General features: G+C 34.4%; 2 protein-coding genes and 1 long non-coding RNA gene across 3 annotated transcripts; all 3 read right to left on the bottom strand.

The window, feature by feature from the left end:
- Positions 1 to 5,889: 5,889 nt before the first annotated feature.
- On the bottom strand, positions 5,890 to 13,925 carry LOC133031113 (uncharacterized). Its single transcript, XR_009684599.1, has 2 exons — positions 6,688 to 13,925; positions 5,890 to 6,162 (listed from the first exon to the last, which is right to left on the bottom strand). It is a non-coding gene; the product is annotated as an uncharacterized LOC133031113 (long non-coding RNA).
- A 445-nt stretch (positions 13,926 to 14,370) lies between these two features.
- Positions 14,371 to 18,541, bottom strand: LOC115721860 (FRIGIDA-like protein 4a). Its single transcript, XM_030650948.2, has 3 exons — positions 16,328 to 18,541; positions 15,740 to 15,915; positions 14,371 to 15,279 (listed from the first exon to the last, which is right to left on the bottom strand). The coding sequence occupies exons 1-3, from the start codon at positions 17,223 to 17,225 to the stop codon at positions 14,794 to 14,796; spliced, it is 1,560 nt and encodes a 519-aa protein (XP_030506808.2). The 5' UTR covers positions 17,226 to 18,541; the 3' UTR covers positions 14,371 to 14,793.
- A 416-nt stretch (positions 18,542 to 18,957) lies between these two features.
- On the bottom strand, positions 18,958 to 26,236 carry LOC115721859 (uncharacterized). Its single transcript, XM_030650947.2, has 3 exons — positions 25,172 to 26,236; positions 21,590 to 21,897; positions 18,958 to 19,586 (listed from the first exon to the last, which is right to left on the bottom strand). Exons 1-3 carry the CDS (start codon positions 26,209 to 26,211, stop codon positions 19,237 to 19,239), a joined length of 1,698 nt encoding a protein of 565 aa, XP_030506807.2. The 5' UTR covers positions 26,212 to 26,236; the 3' UTR covers positions 18,958 to 19,236.
- Positions 26,237 to 26,445: the final 209 nt, after the last annotated feature.

Raw genomic sequence — 26,445 nt, 5'->3', positions numbered from 1 at the left:
TTAATTAAAAGGGAAAAATATTAGTTAATACCCTTATTGCTTTACCAAAAACTTTTCCCCTCAACTTTTTTTATTAAAAATATTTAACATTTTACCAACATTCTAATCAACAAAACAACCTAATAATATGAACTAATCTAAAACGAGAATTTGAGTAATTTATAAATTAATATGAATAAATTGTGAGAAACTTAGTTAGTTACATTGTGTAATTAGTAACTAGCTATAATTAGTTACTAAATACTGAATTTTTTTGGATAGGATTTTTGTTATGGATAAATCATGGATGCGTGAGGAGAGAGACACACTGCGATTTCAAGTAGGGTTCGATGCATTTTTAGAGTTTGCCTTAAAGAATTCTAAAAATCACGATCGTATTCATTGTCCGTGTGTAGATTGTTGTAATGTATCTAAAGGGAATATTACAATGATTAAGGACCATGTGTATTTACGAGGTTTCAATAGAAGTTATACTAATTGGTATTACCATGGCGAACATTTACCTAATGATCCATATCCATTAGGAAAGCGGGGGGTAGATGATATCGAGGGTAATGATTTCGATGATTATCCATTGGACTTGCTTAACGAAGCACAGGAGGAATTTCTTAATGATCCTAAGAAATTCGATAATTTTCTTAGTGATGCTGATAAACCTCTGTTCGATGGTTGTAAAAAACTAAGATTACCAACAATGGTAAAGTTTTACAACATAAAAGCAGAAAATGGAGTGAGCGATAAATGTTTTACTCAATTTTTAGCTGCTTTTAAAGATATCTTACCATTTGCCAACTGCTTCCCGGAATCTACTTATGAAGTGAAAAAAACGTTAAATTCTATAGGATTGAAGTATGAAAAAATTCATGCATGTCCGAACGATTGCATTTTATATCGTAAGGAATATGCAGACATGAATTATTGCCCGACTTGCGGTTTATCTCGCCATAAAGTAAACAAGAGTAAGGAGAATAGGAAACTTATCCCCCAAAAAGTGATGTGGTACATGCCTTTGATTCCGCGACTGAAACGATTATATCGTAGTGCAGAACATTCTGAAAATTTGATTTGGCATGAGACCAAGAGAGTGAAAGATGGAAAACTCAGACATCCTGCAGATTCCCAAGCTTGGAAAAAAGTAAACTACATAAATCCTGAATTCAAATTTGAACCAAGACACATTCGTCTCGGTCTGTCTGCGGATGGAGTAAATCCACATAGATCTCTAAGTAGTCGTCATAGTTCATGGCATGTCTTCCTAGTTATGTACAATCTTCCTCCCTGGTTAGTGATGAAGATGAAATTTAACATGCTTTCTTTAATGATATCAGGCCCGCAATAACCTGGACATAATATCGATGTATATTTGGAACCATTGATTGACGATTTAATAGAATTGTATGAGAACGGGGTTCAGGTCTATGATGGTTTTAAAAAAGAATTTTTTAATCTGAAAGCTGTGTTGTTGTAGACTGTCAGTGACATCGTCGCACGTGCCAACCCCAGCCGTTACATACAAGATCAAAAAGCTGTAAGTTTTAATTATTGATTATAGTATATAAATTCTATAATAACAAATATATAATATACATATACATAAACTAATATAAATTTTTAATTTTTTTAACAGTTTGGGGGTAAGAAGCAATACGATCCAAAAATAGAATTGTTACCACTACAGCGAAAGTGGATCGAACAATTGATGGCGGTGATTCACGGTGACGATTGAGGTTGAAAGGTCGAAGAATTTTTCTTCATTATGTAATTTTTATAGATTAACTTGTAGTTAGATTTATTAACTTATTAATATTTTTAACTAATTTTACATTAGTGTTTGTGTAATATTTAATTACTTTTATGAAATCAAATTATGTTTTTACCCAAATTTAAATAATATTTAATTTAAAATGTAATTAATATATAATTAAATTAAATAAATATGTAATTTAAAATTTAAATAAATATGTAATTTAAATTAAATAAAATAATATATAAATTAATAAATATATAATTAAAATGTAATTAAAATTATATAATTAAATTAAAAAAAAATAAAAAAACTGAAATTCGCGTACTTATGGCGTCGGTTGCTACGCCACATATGGCGTCGGTTATTGGCTAGGAACCGACGCCATAGGTACCCCTATGGCGTCGGTTCCCAGCTAATAATCGACGCCATAGGGGTACATATGGCGTCGGTTCATATAAACCCTTTAGCGTCACCCTGATCAGCGTCGGTAGCGCATTTAGCGAAAACCGACGCTGAAAGGGCTTAAAAACCGCCTCTAAAGGGAGTTTTTGTAGTAGTGTTTAGTTTGTATTATTCCACTTGATGTATAATTATAAATAGGACAATCTCCTTTTTCTAATTGGTTTACTTTACAAATAAAAGAATGGCATATACTACTACTACCAAATTGATAACTTGGAGAAAAAATTACTACAAAATAGCATAAAGATGAGGTTGTCATTAATACTTAAATATAAAATATTTAGGTGATATTTAGGTGCTCTTATTGAAGCCAAAGCTACTTACCGTAGTGGCTCTTTTGCTCCTGAAGTTATTGACATAATGGACATCAAGGAAGTTTTAAGCGGAGTCAAAATTAGAAATGGTTGGGTGCAATAAGTTGAGTTAGAATCTGGCAGTTTGCTCTCAATTCAAGCTATTCACAATCATTCTCATTTAAGTTCTGTTATTGGTATTATTGTTCAGGATTGTCAATTTGTATTGCTTTCTTTGTCTCGATCGTGTTAAAATTTATATTGTAAAACAGTCAAATCGACTAACATATATTGTTGCAAGGCTAGCTTGAGTCTATTGTGATTGTAGCATTTATGAGTTTAACGCTCACACTACTATGTTGGATATCTTATATTCGGAATGCTAATTTTAATGAAATTGTTGTTTCTTCAAAAAAAAAAAATTACTTCTTAATAATATTTTCATAAAATTAATGTAAAAAACTAAAAGTTTAAAATAACTTTTTAAAGATTTATTTTGATGAGCTTTTACATAGTATATTTTTTTTTCCAAATAATACAAATTAATAATGTATTCACTTCACTTATATTTAAACATAAATAAATAAATAATCACCTACACAATAAATTCAAATAAAACTAAAGGAATAACTCTTAATGCAGTTTTATTAGTGAAGTTAACTACTTATATAAATACTTAGATGGCAAATCGAAAAATAGTAAATTTTGTTGTAATTAGTGGTCTATCTAGAAATATTTTAAATTTAGAAATAGTCATAGCATTAGGTATTTATTAATTTTTAATTAAAATTATAATTATTATTTTTCGAAATTAATTTGAATTATTTTTATGTAGGTATTTAATTGTAAAAAAAATATTTAGTTAGGAACTTTGCTTTAATTTTCTTATACTAGTAGTGAACTATAACAAAATTGATCATTTAAGTACCTTCGTTACCAATTTATTTACATAAATAGTTAATAGTAACAAATAAAACTAGACAACGAGTTTTGTCATAATTATCTTTCAAATTAATTCGCTATAATATTTATATAAATTATGTATTAATATTTTTATTTAAAAATATTTTATTGAGTGAAGTTTGCTCCCCGATCACATCTTCTTATTAAAAAACATATTATTTTTTTAAATAACAAACCACAACAACAATCAAACCCATATAACAAGCAGCCCCGACTCAATAAAACAACTGAAATTTTTTTTTTATTTAAACTAGAAAAAGATCACTTCTGTCAAAAAAAAAACTAAAAAAATACTACCATAACATGTACCATTTACTCATTTTATTCTCATTGGCCCAAAAAGCTTCCCCATGTGATGAGGTAGAAACAAAGGGGCCTACAGTAGATAAACTTTATATATATATATACTAGATGAATGTACGTGCCGAGCCACGTATTGCTAGTTTCATTTAAGATTTTGGTCTTTTTAAGATTTTGAATGTATTTTATTTTTAAAGATTACAAATTTTTTGTTTGAAAAAATTAAATATTTATATTTGAAATATTATTTAATAATGTATTAAAAATAATATTAGTGTAATTATAAAATTGTAAATAAATTTATTATTGGAGTAGTAGATTATTCTATTTAGTTCTTTTTTTAACATAGCATTGTAATGTAAGTTTATATCTATAAATATTCTGTAAAGTGTTAATATTATATGAACATCTCCATTTATAAAGCTAAAAAGTGGGTCAATGACAGAAGTGGTATATCTGCAATCACACAAAGATAGAAGTGGTATTTCTGCTTCCTATGTTTATCCAGAGAAAACATTAGATAACGTGAGGTTAACTTTAATATATAAAGATTTTTCCTTTTTAAAAAATAAATAAAAAAAATTATTAATATTCTCCTTTTTAAAAAATTAGATAACGTGAGGTTTGTTAGAGAGATATGTGGCTAAGATGAGTTTTTTAATTTAAAAAGAGATTATTAATATTTAAAAGATTGTTTAATTTTTTGGGTTTAATTATTGGATTTATTTGTTAACGGGAGATCAAACCTAATCGTTAAATTTAACAGAATATTCTTTATTTTTAAAGTATATTCTGTTAAACCAAGAAATGTCGTTAAATAGACACTTTTAATATATAAAGATATATATATATAAAAGTGGTTATCTAACTATTTTGGTTGGTATTTAACGAAATATACTTTATAAATAAAAGAATATTCTGTTAAATTTAATGGTGTTAGTAAGGTTAGTTTTATAAATATATATAAATATTAATATTATTTATTTTAAATTAATTTAAATATATATATATAAATATTAATATATTATTTATAATATTATTTTTTTATTATTATTTTTAATATTAAAATTATGTTTAATTTTAATATTTTTAATTTTTATATTTATTTTTTTTTTAATTTTTAAAACTTTAATTTTATTTTGAAAAAATAATTAAAAAATTAATAAGTGATTTCTTTTTAATTTATAAAATTTTAAAATACATATATTAAAAATAAAAATTAAAAATATAACTAAATATACGTGCAATGCACTAGCCTATTTTAAAAATGTAACGTATACATATTTCTAATGATGTTTACATTTTTACCATCTAAAAATATACTTTTTTTCTACTCTTTTTTTTATACTAGGCTTATTAGACTCAAAGTTCGTAATTTCTTTTAAAAAAAGTATGGTTTAAACTAAAAGACCACACCCCTTTTTCTTCTTCGTTCCCAATTGCACGAGAGCATAAATTTCTCTTCTATTTTTGTTCTGTGCAATAACAAAGCTACAATGTAGATCTCAATAACATAACGATCTAATCCTAACAAATCTAAAATTAAAAGGTAAGCAAAAAGAAAAAACACAGAAATTTCTAACTCTATTAATTCAAAAGAAAATAATTGAAAAGCAACAATTCAAATTATAGTGTGCAAAATATTTGATAATAACACAATGAAATGAGAATCGAAGCTTACCCAAAATCAATTTGGAAGAATTTGACAAAAAATATAAGGTACCAATATTTCAACTGTCTTTCTTTATAATTAAGTTGTTATTTAGTGTTTCTCAATCAGACCAAACATCATTCATAGTGTAAATTTGTTGATCTGAAGAAATTTATGCAACTAATTTATAATTAAACAACTATTTATACATTTAAGGTCATTTACTGTTAGTTGTCATAAAATAATTGTTTATACGTTTGTTTTTGTAGATTAAAAAAGTTGTTTAGAAATATTGATACAAAATATTCCGAACAAATAAAATAATTTCAGAATATAAAACCTCTGCAAATAGTAGTACAAATCAATGGTTATTGGGATGACAACAAACATTATGTTAATTACGAATCAAGTGAACAATTAATATCAAAAGATTTCGTTAAGCTGAACTAGTACGAATAATTTTCCAAGAACTACAATCCTGAAACAACTTAAATACAACTGAAATACTAACTAACGGAAGGTTGTCAACCACTCTAAATCAAAGATTACAAAAGTATGTTGTTTTACATAAATCTATTATTAACCAAGGAAATTGATTCACTTGAAATCCATTGTATGTGAACACCTTCAACAATACAAAAACAACAGAAATACAATCTTTTTTGCAGCTACCCAAGTAATAGTGTGCAACAATGTGATAATAATTAGAAGTGACCATCACTCAAGATACTCAATTGTACAGCAACCTGACAACAGCACAACAACAACAACAACAACAAAATAACTCTAATTTGCTCAAAGGCGGGGACTAGTTTCAAGTAATGTTATTTTAGTTGATACTGGTACTTTAACAGTAGAATCAACCATACAACAAGAAAAGAACTAAAAGCAAACGCCAAAAGAAGCAAGTGAATATTTTGACTTTACTGACTATACGAGGCTTGTTGCTACAGAAATTGTAGAGAAACTACAGAACAACCAGAAAGAAGATGAAGAAGTTGACAACACATAGATGTTTATCATCACAGATCCACGTCACGGAACGATAGAAAAAAGACAGATATATAAAGACAAAGATACATTGATAAATACCTTATACTTCTTTGCGATAAAGAAAACCTTTCATTAATATCAAGTGTTGAAATCATACTCTAAAGAATAAAATATTGTTTATTTGGACTCAAATTGCAAGTGGAGTTTAAAGACTTCTAAAAATGGGAACATGCAAACATTCATAATAAGAAGTTATGAACAAGAACATGGGTGCATACCTATCAAATTCAGGGATCAACGACAAGCAACCACAAAATTTATAGCAGATTGCGTACAAGCAAAGTTCCTCAGCCTGAAAACAAAGTGCAATCCAACTAATATAAAAGGTGAACTGAAAGATAGATATAGAGTAAAGATGAACTACATGAAGGCTTGAGATAGTAGGGAACACGCACTAAATCAGCTATGTGGAAACGCAAAAGAATCTGCCTCTTGCCAAAATACTTGTACATGCTAAAAAAAACCCTAAAACAATAATTGACATTTAAAAGAAGGAAAATGATAGTTTCCAATATGTTTTTGCTGCAATGAATGCAGCTCTGAGGGTTGGCCGAATTGCACCCATAATGGTTGTCGACGGCACATCTAATTTAGAGAAACATTCAGAGTTTGAGAAGATCAATGTTTAATTTTAAACTGACATGAAACCATCCTCAAAGCAACCAGAAAGGTGTTCCCATAGATAAAACACATGGGTATTTCATCTTCCACCTCTTATCCAACCTCAAAACCAAAGTCAATAAAAAAAAATACAAAGCATTACAGCTTACCATTCTTCGCAGCAGCAAAAGCTTACACCGAAATAGAGTTTGAATTGTTGTGAATTTACAAGGATTCTTATGATTCTAACATTACATTAATGCAGTATGAACACATATAAAGATCAACAACAATGAGAATAACAACAAAAGGATTAAATCAACAATAATATCATAAGAACATTAACAATGCTCTTATTATGAACAACAAGACTAATTCAAAAAAAAAATAACTAAGAATAAAAAACTAACACAAGTAGCATAAAGAATAGTTAGAAAACATCACCATTGATTTTTAGAATCAATCTTTGATCAAAGAAGGCTTGTCGGGTTAGATTAACGCCTATCCAAAAAATCTTTACTCCAACCCTCCAATAATTGTTAATGGCTTCTCTAATGGAATAAGATCTGGGACTTCAAAGATCTATTTGGCTTCATAACTTAAAAAATATTTTCAATAATTTTTAAGAACTAATAGGAGTTATTTGGCCAAATTTTCTTAAAACAGTTTTTTAAAAATAGAGTTTTAATAAACTGAAAAACAAAAAGCATCTAAATGTAGTTTTCAATATTCAAAAACAATTTTTTTTGTCTAACATATTATATTTTACATTTTTGCTCACATACACGGACCTTGGACCCAGACCATGGAATCGGGACCCAGACCAGACCCGAACCCTAGACCTCGACGCCCGACCCCAAATTGGGACCCAGACCTGGACCCGAACCATGACTCCAACCTCGACCCGAACCCAAACCCTGACCTCAGACTCAGACCCAGACACCAACACGGACCTGGACCCCGACCCCGACCTGACCCGAACCCCTACCCCGATCTGAACCCAAACCCAAACCTCGACCCGACCCTGAACCCTGAATTCGAACCCAAACCCAGACCCTGACCCTGACCCCGACCCGAACCTTGGACCCAGACACGGACCCAGACTTGGACCCCAGACTCAGACTCAAACCCAGAACTGGACTCACACCCTAGACATCGGACCCCGGCCTAACTTGGACCAGGACCCATACCCCCAACCCCAACCCAGACCCTAAAATCGGACCCTAACCCAGACCCTAAAATTGGACCCTGATCCCGTACCGTAGCCTAACCCGGAATAGGACTCGTACCTTGAATCCCGACCCAGACCCTGACCAAGATTTGGGTCCTAGTCTAGGTCTGGGTTTGGGGTTTGGGACCGGGTTTGGGTTTGAGGGTCGGGGTCTAGGTTCAGGTCTGGGTCCGAGCTTCGGTCCGAATTGGATGGGTTCATGTCATGGTATGGTGTAGAATATTGATTTTTTTTTTGTAAAAAAAATATATAAATAGTTTTAAAAAACCTGAGACAAACACTATTAAATTTTTAAAAAGATAAAAGAAACTATTTTATATTGTCAATTTAGAAAACACAATTCTAAAAATTAAAAACTGAAAAATACAGCCAAACAGCCTCCAAGCTTTTGATTTTTTTAGGATTAGCAAAACCCTAAGAACAAAACTTGGAGAGAAGTAGAGAAAATTTCGAGAGAGGTGTTAGAGAGAGAGAAGGAGAGATAAAATTGAGTGATCATATCATTTTACTCTCGTAACACTCTTATATAGTGTAGGAATCTTCATTAGTATTAACCCATGTGGTTAGGTCACTTAATGAGGTCATTTGGGTCATTTCTTGTATTTTATGAAACCTTGAAATTTTTCATGCAAAGCTCAAGGCAATATATCACCAACCACTGGGTAATATATCGCAGCATCGGGAAATAAAAAATGTAAAAACTCAAATCCTATCTTATTAGGCAACATTTCACCTCAGGCAATATATTGCCTATAATTGGCGATATATCTCCTGTGACTTTGATAGTTATTATTTACCGTAATTCTAGAAATGTTTCAGGCAACATGTCACCCAATATTGTGCATTTTTCTCTGAAACATGCATTTGACACTTTCGAACAACCCAAAACTTCTCAGGTGACTTAGCTTACTCAAAACTAAGTTTTAGGATCAAAAATAAGTTTTAACACGTCTTACAAATACAAGTTTAAAGTACACATTCTCTTAATGTGTTTTGGTATTTTAACTTGCATTATTAGGTTAAACATATCTCATTGATTAGTCTATACTAATCTTCATATTTTAACCTTAAGTATTTAACCAATTCCAACAATCTCCCCACTTGATTAAATACTTATGCCTTTCCCATCTCTAAATAGACAATGTTCGGTGCATAAAACAATATCTCTTTCGAGTTGAATATTACTTTAGTAGAAGCACTACAAAGCCTTATCGGTGCTAATCAGTACTCATATGGATTGAACCTCCAAGTCCTTAATGATAAGATTAGTGGTATTGCGTTCAAGTGAACATCCACACACTTTCATTGTGTTACTCCAACTTTTACATGCTTAGCACTATTATGGCCTTGTGCTAGTCCATTCATGAACTATCCAAGGAGAAAACTCTACTCCCATGAGAGGCGGCATCACCTCTAAGTTCATATAGGTAAAATTCTTATAACATATTTGCAACTTTTAGAGATGCTTGTTTCTCAAAAACTGAATTTCATTAAACCTTTCGGTTAAACCTTAAATTCGTAGCAACCAACACTAACCATCCTTAGATGGGACCTATTATTTTGTTAGAATTGAAACTATCCATTTATCAATGACGTGTTCTTACGCATTGAATTTCTTACTCAGTGGGGTAACAAATCAGGTTTCTATCATTGGTGAATCTATTATGCGAGGAATTTTAGTCTCATCTCTCTAGATGTCTGTCTTATGTGAAGTGCCTCAACTTTCTCTCAAATGTTTATAAATGGATCTATTATCTTTTCACATAAAAGTTTGTATGATTCCATCATGAATCAATTATCTCACATAGTTGGTCCTAGATTTATTTCCAGGCCTTCTATTATATATGACTTTATAGACACTAGCTTAAGTGGTTTCAGTACACTATATCACTCTTAATGATATATTTCTAGAAATGTGTGGTAAGAACGTCCGACATACCTTTTGGTCTTTTTGCCATTCACTAGGTCTATTAACAGAGCCACTTTAGTATAGTGTGAACTACATATTAGTTTCTTAACTCGTGAGAAACTACTCTTCCTTGAGTAACACACTCAACCAATAGTGGAGATTATTGACGCTGGAGAATGGCCAACACTAGCTCGCTAGATTGGCAAGATGAATAATGAGTTAAGTAAATATTAAAGAGAGACACAAAATTTATAGTAGTTCACTCTCTATGTCGCAATGGTAATGGAGTTACATCTACTTTGAGTTTTTATTTCTCACGATAATTACAAGAGAATTGACTAAGGAAATAGCTCAAATTTCTAGAGAGAGAAAGTGGAGAGAGAGAGAGAGAGATGCTATAACCTTATGGGGACTTAGTAGAAGGTTAAACATGAACTAGAGAAACTCTCTTTTTATAGGAAAAGAGGTCCCATTAAAATATTAATAAAAATATACAAAAAATATGAAGAAAAAAAATCACTTTGAGTTGATCTTGACCATTGATGATGATCTTAATGGCTAAAATTGACTCTTGATGAAAATTGTCAATTTTTAGAGTTTGAATCTCGTTCGTTGGATCGTTTTTGGATAATATGCGGAAAAAATTGCAACTTTCTTAATGACAAATTTTGAACTAGAAATCTTTAAAATTGTGATATGGGTGTGAGACATGACTTGATAGATCTTTGAAATAGGTTCGAAACTCAACTTGAATTGCGTCAATCAAATCAATATTGAGTGAGTTGTCATTTTACTGAAGGTTAATCAACACCCAACGCCCAAATTGACAACCCAGCGCCCAGGTTGACCTCAAGCGCTTAGGTTGACATGCTAACATCAACCTGGACACTGGGTAAGTGAAAAACATTACAGACTTGTATTTTTTGATGCCTAAATGATATGTTAACATCACTTGGCCATTTTTTTAGATTTGGTGAAGTTGTTCACCAGTTCTCAGAGATATTGTTTTCTGGTGAAATTAGGTAAACTCAAAATTTTTTGATTTTGCTAATATTCCACCTTGTTGAAAGGGTGAAACATCAAAGTGAATTTTCCTTGTCAGAATTCTTAGCTCTCGTTTACTACGTACAAATACTCAGATCCTCGAGACAAAACTAGAATTCGATAAGTAGAACCCAACGCACCAAGACATACGTCAACATGGGCGTTGGATGCTTCTCGGGTGGCTTCCTAGGGCTTTTTGATACTTTTAAGAAATTTGAGATTGCGAACGAGGTCTCTACCCCATTTTTGACAACTTGGGCATTGGGTCCCTGTTTTGACCCTATAAGATTTTGTTTGCTCCCTAAAATCACTTGTATCTTTGTTATTTTTGAAAATAAAAAAGATGTTCGGAACACTTTTCAAGAAAAATGACTGGAAATAGCCCAAGTTGACAAAATGTCAACTTGGGCGTTGGGTCCAGTTTTTTTTCCACCAAATAGTTCATTTAATTCTCAAAAACACTCATATCTCAGTTATTTATGAGAACAAAGTATGCTAGGAAGAATTTTCAAAAAACTGATTAGAAATGGCCCAAGCTGACAAAATGTCAACATGGGCACTGGGCCCAACACCTAAGTCAACCTGAGCGCTAGGTCCTAGTTCTGGCTCCCAGATGACTCTGTATGTTTCTGAAAGCACCCAAATCTTAACTGTTGACGAAAACAGAGAATATGCACAGAAGACATCTTGTTAACTATTTTTGGATGCGCTCGAGGTTGACATTATGTCAACCTGAGCGTTGGGTGCCATAGGCACCTGGTGCCTCGGGTGCTTAAAACTGAAAAATGCTCTGATTTTAATTTTTATGCCTCAAAAATGTTCGTGACAGGTCTTATTCATGTCAACATACAAAGTTTGAGCCATTGGCACTAAGACAAACTCGAAAATTGAAACCCTCGTTGGAATCTCAACCTGGGCGCTAAGTGAAAACCCTAGGCGTCCGGTTTGACTTTCAAGGTGTTGTTTAGTCTCTTTTCAGTTTCCAAGCCTTGGACTTAGATTCTTCTTCTCTTAATTGTTCAAAATACTGAAAGATGGTGAATTGGAAACAACTTGGCAGGATACAAACACCCATTTTGGAGTAACCTGGGTGCAGGACTACGGACCCCTCCCAGGTCGACTACTATGACTCGTGACTACTCAAATTTGGGATGTTTTCTTTCTTGTCATGTGTCAAACATTGAATTCCACATCACCAAGGCTAGTTTTCGTGTAAACATTTGCCCCCCAAATCATCTTGGCACTTGTGCGAGGCTGACTTCATGACACAGACTAAGCCTATTTCATACAAAACTACTAGGTGGGCATCAATTTTGACAATATTAGCAATCGACTTTTGATTGTCTTGAGTGATATCCTTTGACTTGGGAGACTTGTAAATAATGTCATCACCTACTCTAATCTTTGGTTCTTGTCTTCGCATTAGCTCTCTTGTCGCATTATGTCTCCTAGGTTGGACCCTTGGAGTTATTTAGCGTTCCCTCAGTTATATTCACACTGGAGGTTGTAGAGTGTTGACCTTCCAAAGATACTTGGTGTCGATCACTATGAAGGTAGTCGTGTTCTGTCGAGATCTATAAAACCCCAATCCCATCTCTCTAGTGATTCTCTATCAGACACGACCACCATCGTTCGCCATTGGCCACACGGAAATGCCTTTGACTTCCCCAACATCTACAGTCACCAGCACGAGAGAGAGAGAGAGAGAGAGAGAGAGAGAGAGAGAGAGAGAGAGAGGAAGAGAGAAATAACTTAGGTCGTGACTTAAGGTTTTTATTTTTTATATTATTATTTATTTTGTATATTTTTCATTTTGTTTAATATTTTTAATTTTTAAATTAATTTTATAAAGTTTAAATAATTAAAATTATTTGGACCAATGAACACATGTCACGTGAACACACAAGTATACACAGTGGCAATCTAATATGGCATTTAACAGTCAAAATTAACAAATGATTCACATTTACAAATAGAAGTAAATGTAAGATAATTTTGAAAAAAAAAAAAAAAGGAATTAAGTGCATACAAATGAAAACATAAAAGAGTTTGAGTGCAAACTTCTCAAAAATTAATTCATATTTGTATACATAAGTAACTGATCACTTAATTTAGCTTTTAAATATATCATTTTTACTAACGAGTCAAAAAAGCCCAAGGATTTTGAAAAATCTTTTGACAGGTTTGAACTTCTAATTGACAAACCTCAATTATGCTATACCATTTATTGTAGTAATGCTAATTTGGAATTATTTAACAATTCTAACCTATTTCTCTTCATAGTTTTTGTTTTAGTTCTTTAATTTTATTATTTTTATCTTCTTCTTTTTTCAATTCCAACTTTAATAGATTGGTGCAAACTTAATTTTATGGTGGCTGACACTAGGTGCATTCATAAAATAGTCAATTTAATTTATGTATCAATCCAACTTAATTTGCAAAAGTATAAATATTCACATTTATACGAATTAGATTAATTAAAAAATTTAAAATATACGAATTAAATATTGATTGATATATAAAAATAACCGATCCAATCTAATTCACACATATTTAAATAATTTTTTAATTTAAAAAAATATTAATTTAAAATTCTAATACATACAATACAAATATATTTCAAAATTATTAAATATATATTTCATTCTTATATATAATTAATTTTTTTTATTCTACAAACAATTTAGAATAAATTTACGTTTTTACATACAATTTTTTTCTTACTATATTAATTTATTGTTAGAGATATAAAATAATAATAATTAATTATTTTTATAATTAATTATGTGAAAAAAACATATTTTTTAATAAATATTAAATAATTTAATATTAAAAATAACCATTTTAAAATAACCAATCTAATCTGAATTTTTGCAAATTGTGCAAATCAAATATCGATTACTTAGTGCGGATTGAATCGAATCCAAAATATATCAAATACTTAGTACGGATCGAATATATTGTGAACAAAGTAGTGCAAATTAAATTAGATAAACACCCTTAAGCTACAGTAAAAGAAACTAATCAAATTCTAAAAGCTATGTCTATGTCATCTAAAATTCTTTAAAAACAAATTTTAAATGATCCATAACTAAAACATACCATCATTTGAGTGTCTTTTCAGAACAAAAACCTTAACTACTGATTGCATTTGTTTCATTTCGACCACAATTGAGAATATTACGAAGAAACAGTAATAAAGGTTTTTTTTTTTGTTTGTTTTTTTTTTCTACAAAAACTAAACAAGACAACATTGGTGGTATTGCGGTCATCCTAATTACCTTCCACAATAACCTAGTAAGTAGGTACTACAGTTTGATCATCAACATTAGGAATACAGCTTCTCACTTTGAGAAAAGCAAGAAGCATGACAAATATCACAGATTAATTAACACACAGACCATATCGCTACCATTAAAAGGTTAGTGATTACAGACAAACACCATTTTAAACGCAGATGAGATTGGGGTCATATCATATTATATATTATATATCATCATATATATCAGTGGTTACCATCTTCTTTAAGAGTAGTCATGTCTATCGGTAGTAAGCCTGCTGATAAGCTGGTGCCATGCCATTGGCATAACCGCCATAAGCGGGATAGGTCATGGGAGCTCCTGGATATGATCCAGCCATGGAGGCTGCCTCGGGTGAGTACACATAGGGGTTTGTTGGTGGGCTTCTGCTTCCATACATGGTTGGTGGTGAGTGGTATGGGGCAACTGGAGCAGGGTAATGAGCATGTGAAGGAGACCTCACAAATGTTGGAGCAGCAGGGAATGAAGAAACGTATGCGTTTGTCAATCGGCCAGCCTTGGCTGGAGGCATAGGACCTCCATTGTTGGCTCGTGTTCGCTTGTTGGCGGGAACCTGGACTGTCTTTCTCTTCTCTGGCTTGCCCTTCTCTAGCTGTTCAAGGCGCTTCTTGAGACTTTCTGGAGGAAACTCAGACTCAAGTTTGTAGTCTTCTATGCACTTGATGACAGATCTGAGTGCAGACTGCTCTTTACGGCCAGCTAGGTGCTGTGGAAAATTGAAGTAAAAGTACATTGGTCAGCTGAAAATGTAAACCTTTTCCACTGATTCCTTCCCAATTAGTGAAATAGATAAAAAATAAAGACTTATTTTTTCAATAAGTTATCTTCCTACGAAGTACAAGCCAATGAAGTGACCAGATTAGCAGTTTCACCTTTATTAACAATAGCATAAAAAGTCAAAACTTAAAACCACACACAAAAATTGATAAACAAATTAGCAATCTTTACAGTCCTAAAAAAACGTTCACAGAAAAATTGTACATTAAGATTCAAGCTCAGAACACAACTTCTATACTATATGAGCGGCACAAAAGACATAAGTTGATACTTGCAAGAACATAACAAAACTACATGTCAGAAGTATAAACAGGTAACTAGGGGGCACGGGCTCAGCTTTAGAATAGATGTAACAACTACATTATGGCATGCAATCAAGAAAGACATACCGCAGCTCGGCCAGTATTGCTGGGATCCTCTAAAATGGAAGCTGCAGCCTTCTTAGCATCCTTGAGAAAAGCTTTGAGCAGAGGAACAGGAGGAAACTTGTCCACAAGGCCAACTTCGTAAGTGAAATGCACAGCATCAAGTTGCTGCCCTTTTCCAATTAATTCTTCAATCATATCTGTAAAAAAAAAAACACTTCACCATTACAAACGCAACAAGTGTAAACATTCGAAGCAAAGACCGATACCTTGACATGTATAGCTTATACAAAACAGAACATAGTTTCTTCATAATTAATACTTAAAGTTCATAACTCCATTTCCGTGCCCCAAAAACAAATGACACGAACATCATCAGACACCCTTCCAATTTATCGTAAATAGCTCTCATTAGTGAATCACTCAATTAGACTTGTTTGAGGTAAAAATCAACAACCCATAACCTGGTGAGCACATCAATGATCTATTCCTAAATGGGTGATAAAGAAATAAGTATAATCTACAATGAGGAAGACCACAACATGGGCTTAATATCAAAAATTCTAAGAGAGAACTCGAATATACAAAGAGGGAGAGAGAAGCAGAACGTACCAGGCATTTTATCAGAGAGACCAAGAGAAACTGCAAGCTTAGGCATCTGCTTTCTCCAGGCAGACCCAACCACAAGCTTCCTGTACAAACCCACGTCTTCCTTCTTTACAATTCCAAAAGTCACCAAATGTTGAAGGAATGTGTGGACATCTGGGGTCTTCACGTTCTCTATGCCACCGCGCTCTTCTAAGCTCGCCTTCCATGTCTCCGCAATCTTATTGGCGCGTGACTTCACGCTTGGCGTCACCAGAAGCCTGGATTTTCCGATAACAGGGTCGACCACCACCGGAATCAGCGACTCCAGCATCAGAACACAAGCCCAACCCAAATCGTTACCTCTATCGCTCTTATCCACCCTCTTGTCCACCGGAAAAACCTCCGATATCGTTTCCAGAACGAACTTTGCCGGATCAACGCATTCAGCCAAAGCTAGAGGCATCTGAGCTCTAAGAGCATCCAATTCCTTCTTCTTACCAGTCACGAACCTCCAGAGACCTTCTGCATCCATTTTCAGACAAAAACATTTCAGCCTCAAAAGGAGGCCCTCGCCATCGTCGACCTCTCCATCCTCGTCCCCAGGACCTCTATCCATGGCCATGATCGCAGCCTCCTTGCTCACCTCAACCTTACCTAGTGCGATCTTGACACTACCTTCGATGGTTACCTCACGCTTCTCGAGCTCATGGAGTGACTCCTTGGTCTCGTTGTCCAGAGTCTGAATTTTGCGTTTGATAACCTCCGACTTCTTCAGGAGGCTCTGCTCCAACGAAGTGAAGTGATCAGAGAGTTCCTTCCACAGCAGAGTACAACTCGTCATCAGAGAAGTCTGCCTTTGGAACTCATCAAAACTCGGCGGAGTTAACTCAGTCAACTCGCCAGGATCGGGGATAGACCCCATATCTTTAGCACTGTATCAACTCAGTAATCAGTAGCCTAAAGAAGAAGAAGAAGAGAGTAAAGGCAGAAACTGAAACCCTAGAATTGCAGAGAGAAAGAGAATTGGCAAAGAAAAAAAAGGATAAAGCTAGAGGAGCAAAGAAGAAGACACTGAGATGACGTGGACGGTTGATAAGGAGACACGTGGAGGCGGCTGTCCGAGAAAAAGTTGCAACAAGAGGCAACTCTAGAATGCGCCGAGGGTGCGTACAGGTAAAGTTTGGTGTATGCGGAGTGAGCACGAGAGCAGGCTAAAGTGCGCACATGGTGTGTAGAACTACTATAGAGTAATATTATTTTTGGTAAATTCTAAAGCGGGAAATGATGATGATGATTAGATGAGGTGGTGACTGGTGAGGTTAAGATAAGAGAAGGGAGTGTTTGGGAGAACGTATGAAGTAGAACAGAGAAGAGAATTAGTTCTTCACTTTCCCGGAAATCGAAGTTAGATCATAGAAAAAAAAAAAAAACAAAAAATAAAAAGCAAAAGTGGAGTGGGCCAGGCCCACTGACCACCACATGGGTAGAGTCAGATAAAGTAAAGACATTGAGGGATGAATATTTATCTACACTGCCTATTGTCTACTACTACAGGCTACAGCTGCTAATACTGTACCAAGCGTGACCCAAAAAAATTAAGACCATGCCACGTACACACACATATCGTGGTGGTGGTAAGTTTGTTCAAAAAAAAAATCTAAAACTAGAAATAAAAAGTATATGTTAGGGGTGTCCTTGGAATCTAATCACACTGTATTTTTCCTTCAAATTTTGTATGGTGTTTCCCAATAGGGTTTGTAGGATTGATGAGATAACTGTTTTGAGTTGGGTGTGGACCCACATAGAAAATGCCATGGGCCCACTTGAAGGCCCAATAGTTTAGATTCTTGACACGTGACGTGGACAACCCGGCCCATAGGATTCTTTGGACCACTCATGGGGTCAGCAACCGAAATGATTTGATGATCCTAGGGAGGCTAAGCAAGGATTGGTTTTATCATTTTTTTCAATTTTAAATTATTTTACCACCACTCGCGCTTTCATGGGTCCCAGTCAGTACTGAACTAATAATGGTGTGCACGTCAAATTTATTAATATACATAATATATAATTTATTTTTAAAATGGTACAAATCCAAACAAGATCTTTCCAGACTACACACAACTTGTAAAGAGTAATATGATATTATGTAGGTGCAGCCAGAAAATGTGGAATTAGGTAACAATAATCAAAATGTAAAGCCATTTCAAAGAAATCAAAATGTGAAGGCAAATTTGATAATCCTTCAACAAAGCATTAACCCTTTCAGAATCCATTTTGCTTGTAACAAAATCCAACCAAAGTACAGGAAAAAAATAATAATAAACTCAACTTAACCATCTTCTTTCAACTTTTACATCAAGTAGGCATAATATGCATATCCTCATAGTAATACTGAAGAACCAAGCAAACCCCTATGAGTAAAACAAGGCCAACTTTTTAGATTCAGCCCCAAACTAAACGAATAATTATTTACAAAAGAGAGAGCATTGCTTAAGATACAAGATAATTCGTTAAACTATGACCTTTCAAAAAAGTAGAGTAAGGTACAAGGTAAATTAACTTTTCTTCCACGAGGAGATTTGAAATAAAAATGCTATGCCAAATGCAAAAACAAAATATTGTGATGACATAAACCTCAAGAAAAATCAATCTGATCCACCCAAAAGAGATTAGTAACAATAATAACAAAAAACGGCATTCCAAATTTCCAATAATTATAAGCAGGCATATTTAAAATGGAGCTCTATTGGCCTCATGACACCCCTGTTGGCTATTAAATTTACATAAAAGCTTCAATCACCTACCAACAAGACAGTCCCCACCCACATCAACCATAAAAAGATCGGCACCAAATGTGCTTAAACTAAAAGTGTAATGTGAATAAGTTACCACAATACCTCAAAAGTCAATTTTGTTCAAAGTCTATTTGGTTATCTGTACTCCCTCTGGCTTTCAATCACGATTTTCTTCCTCGTATCAAAGTCAATTTTGTCTAGATCACTGGCAGTTCCAAGATAGGCATAGAAAATCCTCTTTTTCTCTCCCGTTCTGTCATCAAATTTCATAAGGTGTGGATTGTTCTCATCATCCTTGCTTCCTAGTGTTAAAGGTTGTAGACGGGTCCAAGCTCCGCGTCCTCGGTTATCCTGATCAAAATACTGTGCCAAGCGGTTGGCCTCCTTAAGGCCTGCTTGGTCACTTGAAAACTTGATGAGTGTTGTACCCAAATGGCCTTCTCTACCATACAAGGATTTTGACTTACCACCAGTGCATCCAAACTCTGAAAAGACAAAGAATGCCAAACCAAAGACATGACTTGTCAAAAATAAACTGGAATTGTATTCAAATATTAAAAACAGCACAAGGACTCGGTCCATGCACTATTTCCAAACTGATTGCCTGGATTTTATTTTTTTCCTTTAGAGTATGTGAGGACATTGGTGTGGAGGCTGCCTTTCCCGTACAACAGCAAGCATAATTAGTTTATGATATTTAATTTAATGGAGCAGTGAGTGTCACAACTGACTGACAACAATTGCCAGTAAGATATAAAAAAAAGGAATAAGCAGAAAGCAAACATCAAATGTTGTTACATACAACAACAAAAACCTTAGTTCTTCTACCTTTAATTAAATCCAATGGCAAATACACCATTGCAGACAAGAGACCACAATTTGACGATATAACATAGTTGACCAAAACCCACCTAAAACTAAGTACCTTTCACTAATTGGCAGATTTGAATTACTCACCTCACAATCAATCACCAAATAATAATAACTATAATAATCAGGCTGCAAGCCCAAATCATGCAAGTTCAGAAAGTGATAGACAAGGCGTGAACCAAGGAATCTAGTTATAAGCAATAGTCTCTGTTAATAAAGATCATACTAGAGTGTATTGTAGCACTAATTATCTAAACAACACAGCCACATTTTGGATCTCAAAACCGCCATGTTCAGATAAAAATTATGGGGTTCACATCAGCCATACATTTATTTTTTAAAAAAAAGTAAGGAAAATGGAACCAAAAATCAGAAAAGCCAAATCTGGCTACGATTAGTGTAAGGAACCAAGATGACAACAGCATACCAACATCAAGGTGGCTCATAACTCAAAAAGTAATGGAATACCCCACAAGATTAACACCATCATCAAAAAAGTAAGGTTAAAAAAGTGTTAAGAGTTAAGGGGCCTCTTCATGGAAACTAAAATTGGCAATGCCTTGGTCCTCCATGTTTAAGAAATTCGACAAGAGACAAGACCCCTACATATTCCATAACAGTTAATGGAATAAAAATCCTCAATTAAATTTACATGATCTCCTTAATTTGTTGATATCTTAATTAAAAAGCAGATCTGACACGATTTGAACAAAAATTATCATTAATTCTTCTAGTTGCCATAAATAAACCTTCAATAAGGAAAATCAACCAACAATGTGGAGAAGAACAGACAGTGTTTCCCTATAAAGACAACTAGAAAACCATAAGCAATAAGGTAGCTCCAATGTTCTTGATAGTCAACATACTGTAGACCATTCAACTACTCCCTTTTCCAAAGCATTGTGGACCCTGTAGGCTAAAACTAGTTGGCTTTGCAAGCTCTAACCATTTTTCCAGCAAAGCATCACTTAGATGTGAAATGTAGTAATGTACAATGATCACAAGGAACAAACTACAAAAGATGAGCTGGCTTTTAAGCGTCCTCTTCTTGGCTACTGCAGTGCCCAATATGAAGAGTTATTTATCATTGCTATTCTCTTGCCTACTTCAGCCTCCAATGTCTACTACACTCCTTACTTTTCTTGGTCTCGTAACTTTTTTACCAGCCCCATATCAACTAATTTCAAGAAAGTGAAAGTTGATAAGAGGCACTTATTAAAATCACTACAACAGCTCCTTTTTACTACTCTACTATACTGTCCGAATATCCGACTTCACAGGACATCAACATCTTTAAAATACTGACAATAAGGAGAAGGTTCTGATTTTAGAATGCTTCTTATCCTCAACTACCCAAGAGGGTGACACTGACAACATAGTGAGCACATTTATCAACACATCTCGCTACATTTAAGACTGGAAAATCTTCAAAGAATTAAAAAAATAAACAAAACTTCAACCTATTAACATCAACCTCATATACTAGACCATGGGACCCTCGACTAGACTTAAAATGCAATAATACTTGCCTTCTTATAGACTTTCTGAAGAGAAACAATTCTGGTAACAGCATGAAGAGTGACAATACAATAATAAAAACTTAAAGTGCGCATTGTACCTCTAATTTTGCTATCCATACTTTTGTTTCCCAAACCTTCCATCCGCCCTTCTTTGTTCTTTCCTGTTAATGTATTATGAATTATAACCATTGGTGGCCAAATAACCAGATCATCCCGGTTTGCTGCTGCTTCTTCAGCAGAAAGAAATTGGTACGCTTTTGAGTTATCAGGAGGTTTTGAGTAGCTCCAACCCATTAAAACACATAGAGCTTTGTGCAAGCCTAAATGGTCCACACGCAAGTCAGCATTATCCGCATTGTAAGCGTGCATGATGAGACTATGCATATCCGGAAAATCTTTAGAAGACCTGAAATGTTGCATACAAGGGAATTGAAAAACATATCTATAAAGAAGTTTTCAGACATCATCACAGGCCTATATGTCAAGCTTATATGAAATGAAGGAAAATGGATTCACCATTATAAGGGTGCCTTAAAGACAGTATGAAAATGAGACATCACAAACCAATGTTTACTTTCTCACAAAACAAGATAGTAAACATCAACTTCAATATTAAACTTTTTTCCAGAAAAAGAACTGAAGAGCAATGGCAGTAAGTAATCACAAGATTAACACAAAAGTCATTGAACAAAGAATTTTTTTTTTCTTTTTGATTGAAACATAACTTGAACATTGAAATTTAACTTGACCTATGCATTATTGTGCCTCCCAATTTTTTCAGTGTCCCCGACAATGAAATTTAAAATAAACAAGTTCAAATCTATCATGAAAGTCATTGAGATTGGCAAACAATACAAATGTTTAAACTTTAAATAAACTTGGATTACTAGAGAATGTACTACAAAGGCCATACCACAAAGTTGTGAAAGTCATTATTTGCCAATCTCAACCTTACTTCTTAACCTCTCTATAATTTACACAGCAACTATGAAGGCACATTTTCCCTTCAAAATAATATTTCTTGCTTCTCTGAAGCAACCTGCTATAAGAATCACCAACTATAGGGCAAGTAAACAAGCAGAAGTTGAGTTTAGCTCTAGAGTTCCAACAAGACCAAGCAAAGTCCATTGCTACTTTTTAAGAAATGTTGATCAGATTTACAAACATCTAGTTTCTAAACCACCGGCGCAAGTATAATCAATATATATTTCAACTGCATGCAGCAGCTAAAAGTTATTTTATTTCAAACTCTATGGCTCAGAAATGAATCTAGAGAACAAAGTTTAAGCCTCCACATCAGCACACATAAAGGTTATAGATCACTTCTCATGTAAGGCTATAAAGCTCCACAACAACCTAGTAATCATAATCATGTCCTCGAAACTTCTAATATCAAGATAGCCAGGGGTTTGATGAGTTTTAAAAATACCAATAAGCAACTACACCCATTAAAAAGGGCGGTACTACACATATATAAAGGCTTCGAAACTAACAAAGAATTGATGTCAAGCTAGATCTAAAGCAAAAGGAGCCATATTTATTATGGCGTGATCAGGTAATTAGATCATGAACATAAATGATGATAATGTGTTCATTTGCAAAGAGACTTATCCGTGAATAGTAATATAAATCTGTCCACCTAATTCAAACAGAAAATACAATTGCATAATATTTTCCTCTAATTAGATTGTTTGACCACCTAAGCATTTCACATAATTAGAGTTGCAAACAATCTAATTAAGAAAAAAAGATGTAATGGAAGTGGACTCCAAAAACCAGGCTGGAATAAAGAAAAAAGAACTACTAGTTACCAAGAAAAACAGATTTTACTGCCCAGCCTCTACAGGCAATCATTATCATTGATATACTCTTCTATGAGTTGAAAACTAGGTCATGAACATCTGAGAACATTTAAGGAAACCATTGAGATTGACCTTCCATCTATTTAGTAAAAATAGAAATAGGAAATAGAACTACATACGCAAGCAAACACATACTTAAAGAAACAAATCTGGGTTAGGCCAGCTAACCCAACCTCAATATTAGTTTCTTCTATAACGATCAAGCTCTATATGGACTATACAATCTTAAGTGCAGAGCCCAACAGCCTGTAGTGTGATGCAAGCTTCAGGCCAGTTACTTATACAAAGTAGTACAACTTGGTCAGGAAAAGGCAATATACACAAACTAGGAGAGGGCTTGAACTGATGACGTACGAAAGAGAATAAATTTTGCATTGAAAATCACCCAAGATATCAACCCACACCTAAACATGAAAATCACACATCCTTATTCGTCTTCAAATAAACCAATGGATGTATATCGCTACATAAATGTAGAAAATCCTCTCAGCAGTCTCCTTTGAGCTAAATTGAAACTTCAATTTAAGGCTACAAATAGTTTTTGTTGAAAGCAACCACAATCAAACGTTAGTAAACCCAGTAAGCTTTTGACCAGGAGCAACTAGGTTTTAGTTTCCATCAATACAGCAGGTCCATTTAAAATACCATACATCTATAAGCAGCAGCAACACCATAAAAATCCACAAGCTCACTAGAGGTTAAAGAGGAATTTAAGCTGCCATTTAATAGAGACTAAAGAAATTCAAGACCTGGACTACTGGCCATCCAAAACAATAACCAATGAGAAAGAATTCAATTCAGAAATTGCATAGATCTTCAAACTAGCTTTTCAGTCGCAAATAAAGACAGGATTAGATAACTTGAAAATAGAACTTGCAAAGAACATCCAGTAAACAAATTAATAATGAATCTTGTAAACTAAAATAACAACTATGTCATTGTCAAGGTTCATGAAATTGATTAATGGACAGCAAACAAGCCAATGTCAACAGGTGAAGAAGAACCCAGGAGGAACAAAACTTCCCCGTGATCTCCAATAACACAGCAAAGATTGAACAGAAATAACTTTACATTCACAAATATCACAAGATTGAACAGAAAAGAAAGCCTTCTTCCTGCATATTTACCAAGCTGGTATCAATGTAAGCAATGCACAGCTAATCCTTAAATGCAACCGAAATAATACACTAGGGAATGGTAGAAGTTCAAGTTTCAATCAATCACATTAGAAAAACTTAGAGAACATATCCCATTATAAAGACTTAGTTTATGTAAATCAAACAGCTGATACTAATTCCTAAACTAATGGGCACTTACCTAGTGACATAATCACACCAAAACCTTGAATTACATTAAAGAAATAATACCATTATAGTAATCAATTCCTACGCCTATCACAATCACATTTACAGTTTTCAGCACAACTGACCGTGCACTATGGTTGGCACCAAAACTAACACAAACAAATTCGCTCATGCAAATCAAAGCTGAGTTTAGGACCATTATCCATCAACTCATTCCAAACTTAAGGTACGGAGATTATATTTAATTAGCATCCACAGGAGGGCACACTTAACAGCCATTAAAATCTGCCAATACTTAACTAATCTATCCGGCTATCAAAATGTACCTAAAAATGGGACTATAAACAGCATGACATAAGAAATATCACAACATTATCATCTACTCTAGCAAATGGCCAATGAGAAAGTTGAGCATAAAAATCCCACAAGTCCATGTAGCGTAGTTCCTAAAACTATCAACAAGAGGAAACATTTCAAATGGTAGCAGCTAAAAGAAGACCCAATTTCGTCAAACCTGCCACAAGCAATACAATGAAGACGGCTGAGCTTTCCATTCTCCAAGTAGTTCTTCCTCTGGTTAGCATTTTCGTTAATCACCTTGGCAAATCGAAGAAACGACTTCTTCAGCTCACTCTGGTCAACTTCAAGATGCTTATGCGTCCCTTGATTACCACCACCACCAGAACCTTGCCTGAAACCTAAATTATTATCATGACCCCGAACATCCCTCGTATGTTTGTTAGAATTCGAATCTTCGCCATTGTTGTCGGCAGATTTGTTGCCGCGATGGCTAGGACCCGCCGAAAAACCATTGGAATTCCCATACGGCATGTACTGCTGCTGATGCTGCCTTCGTTTAGCGAAATCATCCATAAGATCCTTCTCTTTCTCTTTATCCTTCTCTTCCTCTTCCGAGTATTTCCTCTTCAGTGACCCTTCACCGGGTCCACCGCGCCCATCAAGCCCAAGCGAATTCCAGTAATCTTGGTTCCGGTTATACCCTCCTCCACCGGGACTTATCTGTCCGCCGTGTGGGAAACGCCGGTCCATCCCTCCCATTTCATAACCCGGACCCGGTGGACCGAACCTCCCCATAGGGAACTCTTGATAATCGGGAGGGAGAGCGAAGTAGGACCGTACACTCCCATCAGCAAGAGCGATCGAGCGTCGTTCAAGCATGTGAAAACCGTATGCCGGCGGCGGAGGTGGGCCAAGCGCGGCGGGGTCGGGGAACGGGAATTGATGAGATCCAGGAGAAGGGACCGCAGGTGGGTTGCCGGGACGGGACGGAGGCGTGTCCTTCGTTGTGGGCTTAGGTTGGGCCGCGGTAGGAGTTGGGCCGGGCTTGGGAGATGAGTCGATTTTAGGTTTTGGGGGTTTGGAATCGGTGGCTGGAGATTTGGTGGTGGTCGTCGTTTTGGGTTTGGCATTGGAATTGTTGTTGGTATTTGAAGGAGGAGGATCCCATCGGGACTTGCGGTGGTTGGCGGAGGATGCGGTTGAAGCAATAGATGGCTTGTGGGAGGAGCCCTTGCCGTGGTTTCCTCCGGCCATCGTTCGTAACAAATTTCACTGCTAGGGTTTTCAATTATATATTTTACTTACAAATCTATATAAGGGAATTGAGGTAGCATCTCATCAATTTTTTCTCATTTTTGGTGGTTTTTTCATTTTTAAGCAGGTTTTTTTTATTATTTTACGAAAATCTAAATAGCAACCTAAATCAAAATCTAGTAATAATTGAGCAACTCAAAAATAATATATGAGTTAAAAAAAATTATCAAAATA

Source organism: Cannabis sativa, chromosome 9 (genome assembly GCF_029168945.1).
Source record: "Cannabis sativa cultivar Pink pepper isolate KNU-18-1 chromosome 9, ASM2916894v1, whole genome shotgun sequence".
NCBI lineage: Eukaryota > Viridiplantae > Streptophyta > Magnoliopsida > Rosales > Cannabaceae > Cannabis > Cannabis sativa.
This window is presented reverse-complemented; position numbering and strand designations above follow the sequence as displayed.

Coding starts and splice junctions, on each gene's coding strand:
- LOC115721859 (XM_030650947.2), bottom strand. CDS start 26,211: ATGGCCGGAGGAAACCACGGCAAGGGCTCCTCCCACAAGCCATCTATT. Junction 21,898..25,171: donor CATTGTATTGCTTGTGGCAG/GTTTGACGAAAT, acceptor GCAACATTTCAG/GTCTTCTAAAGATTTTCCGG. Junction 19,587..21,589: donor TATGGATAGCAAAATTAGAG/GTACAATGCGCA, acceptor TTGTCTTTTCAG/AGTTTGGATGCACTGGTGGT.
- LOC115721860 (XM_030650948.2), bottom strand. CDS start 17,225: ATGGGGTCTATCCCCGATCCTGGCGAGTTGACTGAGTTAACTCCGCCG. Junction 15,916..16,327: donor TCTCTCTGATAAAATGCCTG/GTACGTTCTGCT, acceptor TTTTTTTTACAG/ATATGATTGAAGAATTAATT. Junction 15,280..15,739: donor GCAATACTGGCCGAGCTGCG/GTATGTCTTTCT, acceptor AATTTTCCACAG/CACCTAGCTGGCCGTAAAGA.